Source organism: Entelurus aequoreus, linkage group LG08 (assembly GCF_033978785.1).
Source record: "Entelurus aequoreus isolate RoL-2023_Sb linkage group LG08, RoL_Eaeq_v1.1, whole genome shotgun sequence".
In the NCBI taxonomy this organism is placed as follows: Eukaryota; Metazoa; Chordata; class Actinopteri; order Syngnathiformes; family Syngnathidae; genus Entelurus; species Entelurus aequoreus.
In genome coordinates this window covers 79,253,196-79,265,881 of record NC_084738.1, presented here as the reverse complement: position 1 = coordinate 79,265,881, position 12,686 = coordinate 79,253,196, and the positions used below count along the sequence as shown (strand labels likewise).

Here is a 12,686-nt window from a genome sequence, read left to right as displayed (position 1 = left end):
CAATACAATCAATCAAATGAATCCAATCCAATCCAATCTTATCCAATTGAATCCAATCCAATTCAACCCAATCCAATCGAACTTGATTGAATGGAAACCAATCCAATCGAATCCAATCCAATTGAATCCAATCCAATTGAATCCAATCAATCAAATGAATCGAACCAAATCCAATCCAATCAAACTCGATTGAATCCAATCCAATCAATCAAATGAAACGAATCGAACCCAATCCAATCTAATCAAATCGAACTGAATTGAATCCAATTCAATCGAATCGAACCCAATCGAATCTAATCCAATCAAACCCAATCCAATCGAATCAAATCAAACTAGATCGAATCCAATCCAATCCAATCAATTAAATGAATCGATCACACCCAATCCAATCCAATCTAATCGAATCGAATCCAATTCAATCGAATCGAATCCAATCAATCAAATGAATCGAATCGAATCCAATTCAATTGAATCAAATCCAATCTAATCCAATCCAATTGAATCAAATCGAACTAGATTGAATCCAATCCAATCAAATCCAATCAATCAAATGAATCGAATCTAACCCAATCCAATCAAATCGAATCCAATACAATCGAATCAAATCCAATCGAATTGAATCCAATCGAATCTAATCCAATACAATCGAATCGAATCGAATCCAATACAATCAATCAAATGAATCCAATCCAATCCAATCTAATCCAATTGAATCCAATCCAATTCAACCCAATCCAATCGAACTTGATTGAATGGAATCCAATCCAATCGAATAGTATCAAACTTGATTGAATCGAATCCAATTGAATCCAATCCGATCGAATCTAATGGAATACAATCAATCAAATGAATACAATCCAATCGAACTTCATTGAATGGAATCCAATCGAATCGAATAGAATCAAACTTCATTGAATTGAATCCAATTGAATCCAATCCAATTGAATCAAATCGAACTCGAGTGAATCAAATCCAATCCAATCTAATCAATCAAATTAATCGAATCGAACCCAATCTAATCGCATCAAATCAAACCGAATCGAATCCAATTCAATCAAATCGAATCCAATTGAAAATAATCCAATCCAATCAATCAAATGAATCGAATCGAACCCAATCGAACTCGATTGAATCGAATACATTGCAATCCAATCCGATTGGTTTCAATTGAATCAAATTGAATCAATTTGAATTACATTAATTTCAATTCAATTCTATTTCATTTCATTTGAAATAAAAATGTTTACATTGAATATTTTTTCCCTCCGGGTGCTTCCATAAGAACGATCACTAATCAGGGATGTGGAGTGACAGGAAGTGGTGGTGACAGCAGGAAGTGGAGTGGGTGGTCAGTACCTCCTGCACCAGCCTCTCCAGCTTGTCAGTGAGCTCACAGAAGTAGCTAGAAGTGATGAGGTCCTGCCGGCTCTTCTCCAGGCAGTCTCTGGCCAGCTCGATGATCTGATGGTGGGCAAAGCCCAGCACGCCGTCGGCCAGCGGGAGGACCATCTCTGGAGAACTGCTGCGGATGATCTCCTGGATCTTCTCCTCCATTTGGGCCGTGGCCTGCCCGCACAGGAGGGTGAGACAAAGGTGGGGTGAGACAAAGGTGGGGTGAGACAAAGGCGGGGTGAGACTAATACAAGGTGAGACAAGAATGGCGGCGTACCTTGGGGAAGCGCTCCTTGTAGACGTGGTTCATCATGATGATCTCGTGGTCGTAACAGGAAGGAGATCTCCCGGGGCTGAAAAACAAAAAGACTTGGGATGAGGATAACAATCTTATATATATATACATATATATATATATATATATATATATATATATATATATATATATATATATATATATATACATATATATACATATATATATATATATATATATATATATATATATATATATATACATACATATATATATATATATATATATATATATATATATACATATATATATATATATATATATATATATATATATATACATACATACATATATACATATATATATATATATATATATATATACATAGATACATATATATATATATATATGTATACATATATACATATATATATATATATACATATATATATATATATATATATATATATATATATATATATATATATATATATATATATGCATATATATATATATAGTATATATATATATACACAGTATATATATATATATATATACATATATATATATATATATATCTATATACATATAGATATATATATACAGTATATATATATATAAGTCGGTACGTGATCTACGTTAGCTGTTAGCATGCTAACTTTTTTTTTTAAACAATTTTAATTTGTTTGTCAGTAATTGTAGCGTTTTAAAACAAAAAGACGTAGGATGAGGATAACAATTATATATATATATATATATATATATATATATATATATATATATATATATATATATATATATATATATATAAATATATATATATACATATATATATATATATATACGTCTGTACGTGACCTATGTTAACTGTTAGCATGCTAACATTGGCATGCTAACTTTTTTTAAACCAACCGATATGTGATCTACGTTAACTGTTAGCATGCTAACTTTTTTTTAACCAATTTTACCACCGTACACTCCAGTCATATAAGTCGGTAGGTGATATACGTTAACTGTTAGCATGCTAACATTAGCATTCTAACTTTTTTCCAACCAATTATTTATTTTTTTTGTAGGTAATTGTAGCATTTTAAAACAAAAAAACCTAGGATGAGGATAACAATTGTGTATATATATATATATATATATATATATATATATATATATATATATATATATATATATATATATATATATATACTGTATATATAAGTAGGTACGTGATCTACGTTGACTGTTAGCATGCTATCATGGGCATGCTAACTTTTTTTTCAACCAATTATACCACCGTACACCTCAGTCATATAAGTCGGTACGTGATATACGTTAACTGTTAGCATGCTAACATGGGCATGCTAACTTTTTAAAACCAATTTTACCATCGTACACCTCAGTCATATAAGTCGGTATGTGATATACGTTAACTGTTAGCATGCTAACCCTTTTTTCCAACCAATTTTACCACCGTACACCTCAGTCATATAAGTCGGTACGTGATATACGTTAACTGTTAGCATGCTAACTTTTATTTTTCAACCAATTATACCACCGCATACCTTTAAGTCATAAGTCGGTACGTGATCTATGTTAGCTTTTAGCATGCTAACATGGGCATGCTAACTTTTTTTCAACCAATTATACCACCGTACACCTCAGAGTCATATAAGTCGGTATGTGATGTATGTTAACTAATAGCATGCTAACATTAGCGTGCTAACTTTTTTCCAACCAATTGTATTTTCCTTGTAGCTAATTGTAGCATTATAAAAAATAAATAAATGCGATGAGAATAACAATTTGAGATATTTTACGCTGAGGCTAGTCACCTGAGGCTGCGAGAGCGCGGCCGCATGGCGGTGGCGCGGCGACACTCGTCGGTGGAGATGCTCTCGGTGCAGAAGTGTTTGGACAGGAAGTGCAGTTCGTCGGGCGTGGGCTGGAAGGGCAGCTGGTGCAGCTTCTCCTGTGATGAACAGGACGACTGGAAATGAAACAAATATATATTTCCGCATGAAAAGAAAAGATTCAAGGCGGCATGTTTTTCTTCTTCTCTGATTAGCATCCAACATTTATCCATGAAAAGGTGGTGAAGCTGCTGAATATTTGGGGACCGAACGATTAGGTCCAATTCTGATTCACGGTGTGACGATTCGCTTCAGAATAGCTTCTTGAGCCAACAAGATTCTCGATTCAACAACATTTTCGATTGAACGATTCTTTTTTCAACATGATTCTCAATTCAACACGATTCTTTTTTCAACACGATTCTCGCTTCGTGATTCTCAATTCAACGTGATTCTCCATTCAACACGATTCTTGATCCAACAAGATTCTCCATTCAACAACATTTTCGATTGAACGATTCTTTTTTCAGCACGATTCTTTTTTCAACACGATTCTCGCTTCGTGATTCTCATTTCAACGTGATTATCGATTCAACACGATTCTTTTTTCAACCCGATTCTCGATTCAACCCAATTCTCGATTCAACACGATTCTTGTTTCGTGATTCTCAATTCAATAATATTCTCGATTCAACACGATTCTTGATCTAAGAAGATTCTCGATTTAACATTTTCGATTCAACACGATTCTTTTTTTCAACACGATTCTCGATTCAAAACGATTCTCAATTCAACATGATTCTTTTTTCAACATGATTCTTGTTTTGTGGCTCTCAATTCAACACGATTCTTTATTCAACACGATTCTCATTTCAACAAAAGTTTCCATTCAACACGATTCTTTTTTCAACACGATTCTCCCTTCATGATTCTCATTTCAACTTGATTCTCGATTCAACACAATTTTTGCTACGTGATTCTCAATGAAAAAAAATTCTCGATTCAACACGATTCTTGATCCAACAAGATTCTCATTTCAACAAAATTTTCATTTCAACACGATTCTCGATCAAACTAAATTTTTAATTCAACAAGATTCTTTTTTCAACATGATTCTCACTTCAATACGGTTCTCGATTCAACATGATTCTTGATTCAACGCAATTCTCGACTCAACACGATTCTTGATTCAACAAGATTCTCGATTCAACAAAATTTTCAATTGAACGATTCTTTTTTCAACACGATTCTCGATTCAACACGATTCTTTTTTCAACACGATTCTCGATTCAACACGATACTTTTTTCAACACGATTCTCGCTTCGTGATTCTCATTTCAAAGTGATTCTCGATTCAACACAATTCTTTTTTCAACCCGATTCAACACGATTCTCATTTCCTGATTCTCAATTCAATAATATTCTCGAGTCAACACGATTCTTGACCTAACAAGATTCTCGATTCAACAACATTTTCGATTCAACACGATTCCTTTTTCAACAAGATTCTTGGTTCAACACAATTCTTGATTCAGCACGATTCTCATTTCAACAAAATTTTAGATTCAACAATTCTTTTTTCAACACGATTCTCCTTTGGTGGTTCTCATTTCAACGTGATTCTCGATTCAACACGATTTTCGCTTCGTGATTCTCGATTCAATAATATTCTCGATTCTTGATCCAACAAGATTTTAACTTCAACAACATTTTTGATTCAACAAGATTGTTTTTTCAACACGATTCTCGCTTCGTGGTTCTCAATTCAACGTGATTCTCGATTCAACAGGATTCTTTTTTCAACACGATTCTCATTTCGTGATTCTCAATTCAATAATATTCTCGATTCAACACCATTCTTGATCTAACAAGATTTTCGATTCAACAATTCTTTTTTTCAACACGATTCTCCCTTCGTGGTTCTCATTTCAACGTGATTCTTGATTCAACACGATTCTCGGTTCGTGATTCTCAATTCAATAATATTCTCGATCCAAAAATTTTAATTTCAACAACATTTTTGATTCAACACGATTCTCGATTCAACAAAAAATTTAATTCAACACGATTCTTGCTTCAATAAGGTTCTCAAATCAACATGATTCTTGATTCAACGCAATTCTCGACTCAACACGATTCTTGATTCAACAAGATTCTCGATTCAAATTTTTTTGCAATGAACGATTCTTTTTTGAACACGATTCTCAATTCAACACAATTTTTTTTTCAACACGATTCTCGCTTCGTGATTCTCGATTCAACACGATTCTTGATCCATCAATATTTAAATTTCAACAACATTTTTGATTCAATACGATTCTTTTTTCAACACGATTCTCGCTTCGTGGTTCTCAATTCAACGTGATTCTCGATTCAACACGATTCTTTTTTCAACACGATTCTCGTTTCGTGATTCTCAATTCAATAATATTCTTGATTCAACACCATTCTTGATCTAACAAGATTTTCGATTCAACAATTATTTTTTCAACACGATTCTCCCTTCGTGGTTCTCATTTCAACGTGATTCTTGATTCAACACGATTCTCGGTTCGTGATTCTCAATTCAATAATATTCTCGATCCAACAAGATTTTAATTTCAACAACATTTTTGATTCAACACGATTCTCGATTCAACAAAAAATTAAATTCAACACGATTCTTGCTTCAATAAGGTTCTCAAATCAACATGATTCTTGATTCAACGCAATTCTCGATTCAACACGATTCTTGATTCAACAAGATTCTCGATTCAAATTTTTTTGCAATTGAACGACTCTTTTTTTAACACGATTCTCAATTCAACCCAATTTTTTTTCAACACGATTCTCGCTTCGTGATTCTCGATTTAACACGATTCTTGATCCAACAATATTTAAATTTCAACAACATTTTTGATTCAACACGATTCTTTTTTCAACACGATTCTCGCTTCGTGGTTCTCAACTCAACGTGATTCTCGATTGAACACGATTCTCGTTTCGTGATTCACAATTCAATAATATTCTTGATTCAACACCATTCTTGATCTAACAAGATTTTCGATTCAAGAAGATTCTTGATTCAACAAAATTTTCGATTCAACAATTATTTTTTCAACACGATTCTCCCTTTGTGGTTCTCATTTCAACGTGATTCTTGATTCAACACGATTCTCGGTTCGTGATTCTCAATTCAATAATATTCTCGATCCAACAAGATTTTAATTTCAACAACATTTTTGATTCAACACGATTCTCGATTCAACAAAAAATTAAATTCAACACGATTCTTGCTTCAATAAGGTTCTCAAATCAACATGATTCTTGATTCAACGCAATTCTCGACTCAACACGATTCTTGATTCAACAAGATTCTCGATTCAAAATTTTTTCAATTGAACGATTCTTTTTTGAACACGATTCTCAATTCAACACAATTTTTTTTCCCAACACGATTCTCGCTTCGTGATTCTCGATTCAACACGATTTTTGATCCAACACTATTTAAATTTCAACAACATTTTTGATTCAACACGATTATTTTTTCAACACGATTCTCACTTCGTGGTTCTCAATTAAACGTGATTCTCGATTCAACAGGATTCTTTTTTCAACACGATTCTCGTTTCGTGATTCTCAATTCAATAATATTCTTGATTCAACACCATTCTTGATCTAACAAGAATTTCGATTCAAGAAGATTCTTGATTCAACAAAATTTTCGATTCAACAATTATTTTTTCAACACGATTCTCCCTTCGTGGTTCTCATTTCAACGTGATTCTTGATTCAACACGATTCTCGGTTCGTGATTCTCAATTCAATAATATTCTCTATCCAACAAGATTTTAATTTCAACAACATTTTTGATTCAACACGATTCTCGATTCAACAAAAAATGTAATTCAACACAATTCTTGCTTCAATAAGGTTCTCAAATCAACATGATTCTTGATTCAACGCAATTCTCGATTCAACACGATTTTTGATTCAACAAGATTCTCGATTCAATTTTTTTTGCAATTGAACGATTCTTTTTTGAACACGATTCTCAATTCAACACAATTTTTTTCCCAACACGATTCTCGCTTCGTGATTCTCGATTCAACACGATTCTTGATCCAACAATATTTAAATTTCAACAACATTTTTGATTCAACACGATTCTTTTTTCAACACGATTCTCGCTTCGTGGTTCTCAATTCAACGTGATTCTCGATTCAACACGATTCTTTTTTCAACACGATTCTCGTTTCGTGATTCTCAATTCAATAATATTCTTGATTCAACACCATTCTTGATCTAACAAGATTTTCGATTCAACAATTATTTTTTCAACACGATTCTCCCTTCGTGGTTCTCATTTCAACGTGATTCTTGATTCAACACGATTCTCGGTTCGTGATTCTCAATTCAATAATATTCTCGATCCAACAAGATTTTAATTTCAACAACATTTTTGATTCAACACGATTCTCGATTCAACAAAAAATTAAATTCAACACGATTCTTGCTTCAATAAGGTTCTCAAATCAACATGATTCTTGATTCAACGCAATTCTCGACTCAACACGATTCTTGATTCAACAAGATTCTCGATTCAAAATTTTTTCAATTGAACGATTCTTTTTTGAACACGATTCTCAATTCAACACAATTTTTTTTCCCAACACGATTCTCGCTTCGTGATTCTCGATTCAACACGATTTTTGATCCAACACTATTTAAATTTCAACAACATTTTTGATTCAACACGATTATTTTTTCAACACGATTCTCACTTCGTGGTTCTCAATTAAACGTGATTCTCGATTCAACAGGATTCTTTTTTCAACACGATTCTCGTTTCGTGATTCTCAATTCAATAATATTCTTGATTCAACACCATTCTTGATCTAACAAGAATTTCGATTCAAGAAGATTCTTGATTCAACAAAATTTTCGATTCAACAATTATTTTTTCAACACGATTCTCCCTTCGTGGTTCTCATTTCAACGTGATTCTTGATTCAACACGATTCTCGGTTCGTGATTCTCAATTCAATAATATTCTCTATCCAACAAGATTTTAATTTCAACAACATTTTTGATTCAACACGATTCTCGATTCAACAAAAAATGTAATTCAACACAATTCTTGCTTCAATAAGGTTCTCAAATCAACATGATTCTTGATTCAACGCAATTCTCGATTCAACACGATTTTTGATTCAACAAGATTCTCGATTCAATTTTTTTTGCAATTGAACGATTCTTTTTTGAACACGATTCTCAATTCAACACAATTTTTTTTCCAACACGATTCTCGCTTCGTGATTCTCGATTCAACACGATTCTTGATCCAACAATATTTAAATTTCAACAACATTTTTGATTCAACACGATTCTTTTTTCAACACGATTCTCGCTTCGTGGTTCTCAATTCAACGTGATTCTCGATTCAACACGATTCTTTTTTCAACACGATTCTCGTTTCGTGATTCTCAATTCAATAATATTCTTGATTCAACACCATTCTTGATCTAACAAGATTTTCGATTCAACAATTATTTTTTCAACACGATTCTCCCTTCGTGGTTCTCATTTCAACGTGATTCTTGATTCAACACGATTCTCGGTTCGTGATTCTCAATTCAATAATATTCTCGATCCAACAAGATTTTAATTTCAACAACATTTTTGATTCAACACGATTCTCGATTCAACAAAAAATTAAATTCAACACGATTCTTGCTTCAATAAGGTTCTCAAATCAACATGATTCAACGCAATTCTCGATTCAACACGATTCTTGATTCAACAAGATTCACGATTCAAATTTTTTTGCAATTGAACGATTCTTTTTTGAACACGATTCTCAATTCAACACTTTTTTTTCCAACACGATTCTCGCTTCGTGATTCTCGATTCAACACGATTCTTGATCCAACAATATTTAATTTTCAACAACATTTTTGATTCAACACGATTCTTTTTTCAACACGATTCTCGTTTCGTGGTTCTCAATTCAACGTGATTCTCGATTCAACACGATTCTTTTTTCAACACGATTCTCGTTTCGTGATTCTCAATTCAATAATATTCTTGATTCAACACCATTCTTGATCTAACGAGATTTTCGATTCAACAATTATTTTTTCAACACGATTCTCCCTTCGTGGTTCTCATTTCAACGTGATTCTTGATTCAACACGATTCTCGGTTCGTGATTCTCAATTCAATAATATTCTCGATCCAACAAGATTTTAATTTCAACAACATTTTTGATTCAACACGATTCTCGATACAACAAAAAATTAAATTCAACACGATTCTTGCTTCAATAAGGTTCTCAAATCAACATGATTCTTGATTCAACGCAATTCTCGATTCAACACGATTCTTGATTCAACAAGATTCTCGATTCAATTTTTTTTGCAATTGAACGATTCTTTTTTGAACACGATTCTCAATTCAACACTTTTTTTTTCAACACGATTCTCGCTTCGTGATTCTCGATTCAACACGATTCTTGATCCAACAATATTTAATTTTCAACAACATTTTTGATGCAACACGATTCTTTTTTCAACACGATTCTCGTTTCGTGGTTCTCAATTCAACGTGATTCTCAATTCAACACGATTCTTTTTTCAACACGATTCTCGTTTCGTGATTCTCAATTCAATAATATTCTTGATTCAACACCATTCTTGATCTAACGAGATTTTCGATTCAACAATTATTTTTTCAACACGATTCTCCCTTCGTGGTTCTCATTTCAACGTGATTCTTGATTCAACACGATTCTCGGTTCGTGATTCTCAATTCAATAATATTCTCTATCCAACAAGATTTTAATTTCAACAACATTTTTGATTCAACACGATTCTCGATTCAACAAAAAATGTAATTCAACACAATTCTTGCTTCAATAAGGTTCTCAAATCAACATGATTCTTGATTCAACGCAATTCTCGATTCAACACGATTCTTGATTCAATAAGATTCTCGATTCAATTTTTTTTGCAAATGAACGATTATTTTTTTTAACACGATTCTCAATTCAACACAATTTTTTTTCCAACACGATTCTCGCTTCGTGATTCTCGATTCAACACGATTCTTGATCCAACAATATTTAAATTTCAACAACATTTTTGATTCAACACCATTCTTTTTTCAACACGATTCTCGCTTCGTGGTTCTCAATTCAACGTGATTCTCGATTCAACACGATTCTTTTTTCAACACGATTCTCGTTTCGTGATTCTCAATTCAATAATATTCTTGATTCAACACCATTCTTGATCTAACAAGAATTTCGATTCAAGAAGATTCTTGATTCAACAAAATTTTCAATTCAACAATTCTTTTTTTCAACACGATTCTCCCTTTGTGGTTCTCATTTCAACGTGATTCTTGATTCAACACGATTCTCGGTTCGTGATTCTCAATTCAATAATATTCTCGATGCAACAAGATTTTAATTTCAACAACATTTTTGATTCAACACGATTCTCGATACAACAAAAAATTAAATTCAACACGATTCTTGCTTCAATAAGGTTCTCAAATCAACATGATTCTTGATTCAACGCAATTCTCGATTCAACACGATTCTTGATTCAACAAGATTCTCGATTCAATTTTTTTTGCAATTGAACGATTCTTTTTTGAACACGATTCTCAATTCAACACTTTTTTTTTTCAACACGATTCTCGCTTCGTGATTCTCGATTCAACACGATTCTTGATCCAACAATATTTAATTTTCAACAACATTTTTGATTCAACACGATTCTTTTTTCAACACGATTCTCGTTTCGTGGTTCTCAATTCAACGTGATTCTCAATTCAACACGATTCTTTTTTCAACACGATTCTCGTTTCGTGATTCTCAATTCAATAATATTCTTGATTCAACACCATTCTTGATCTAACGAGATTTTCGATTCAACAATTATTTTTTCAACACGATTCTCCCTTCGTGGTTCTCATTTCAACGTGATTCTTGATTCAACACGATTCTCGGTTCGTGATTCTCAATTCAATAATATTCTCTATCCAACAAGATTTTAATTTCAACAACATTTTTGATTCAACACGATTCTCGATTCAACAAAAAATGTAATTCAACACAATTCTTGCTTCAATAAGGTTCTCAAATCAACATGATTCTTGATTCAACGCAATTCTCGATTCAACACGATTCTTGATTCAATAAGATTCTCGATTCAATTTTTTTTGCAAATGAACGATTATTTTTTTTAACACGATTCTCAATTCAACACAATTTTTTTTCCAACACGATTCTCGCTTCGTGATTCTCGATTCAACACGATTCTTGATCCAACAATATTTAAATTTCAACAACATTTTTGATTCAACACGATTCTTTTTTCAACACGATTCTCGCTTCGTGGTTCTCAATTCAACGTGATTCTCGATTCAACACGATTCTTTTTTCAACACGATTCTCGTTTCGTGATTCTCAATTCAATAATATTCTTGATTCAACACCATTCTTGATCTAACAAGAATTTCGATTCAAGAAGATTCTTGATTCAACAAAATTTTCAATTCAACAGTTCTTTTTTTCAACACGATTCTCCCTTTGTGGTTCTCATTTCAACGTGATTCTTGATTCAACACGATTCTCGGTTCGTGATTCTCAATTCAATAATATTCTCGATCCAACAAGATTTTAATTTCAACAACATTTTTGATTCAACACGATTCTCGATTCAACAAAAAATTAAATTCAACACGATTCTTGCTTCAATAAGGTTCTCAAATCAACATGATTCTTGATTCAACGCAATTCTCGATTCAACACGATTCTTGATTCAACAAGATTCTCGATTCAATTTTTTTTGCAATTGAACGATTCTTTTTTGAACACGATTCTCAATTCAACACAATTTTTTTTTCAACACGATTCTCGCTTCGTGATTCTCGATTCAACACGATTCTTGATCCAACAATATTTAAATTTCAACAACATTTTTGATTCAACACGATTCTTTTTTCAACACGATTCTCGTTTCGTGGTTCTCAATTCAACGTGATTCTTGATTCAACAGGATTCTTTTTTCAACACGATTCTCGTTTCGTGATTCTCAATTCAATAATATTCTTGATTCAACACCATTCTTGGTCTAACAAGAATTTCGATTCAAGAAGATTCTTGATTCAACAAAATTTTCGATTCAACAATTCTTTTTTTCAAC

At 32.5% G+C, this 12,686-nt stretch overlaps 1 protein-coding gene across 1 annotated transcript in view; it reads right to left on the bottom strand.

Moving 5' to 3' along the window:
• Nucleotides 1–12,686, bottom strand: part of LOC133655246 (microtubule-associated serine/threonine-protein kinase 4-like) — a 200,431-nt gene that overhangs the window by 19,040 nt on the left and 168,705 nt on the right. The window contains exons 9-11 of the mRNA XM_062055224.1: nucleotides 3,475–3,629; nucleotides 1,670–1,745; nucleotides 1,357–1,566 (exon numbers count right to left, since the gene is read on the bottom strand). Coding sequence (XP_061911208.1) covers nucleotides 1,357–1,566; nucleotides 1,670–1,745; nucleotides 3,475–3,629 — 441 coding nt within the window. The remainder of the gene's footprint in view (nucleotides 1–1,356; nucleotides 1,567–1,669; nucleotides 1,746–3,474; nucleotides 3,630–12,686) is intronic.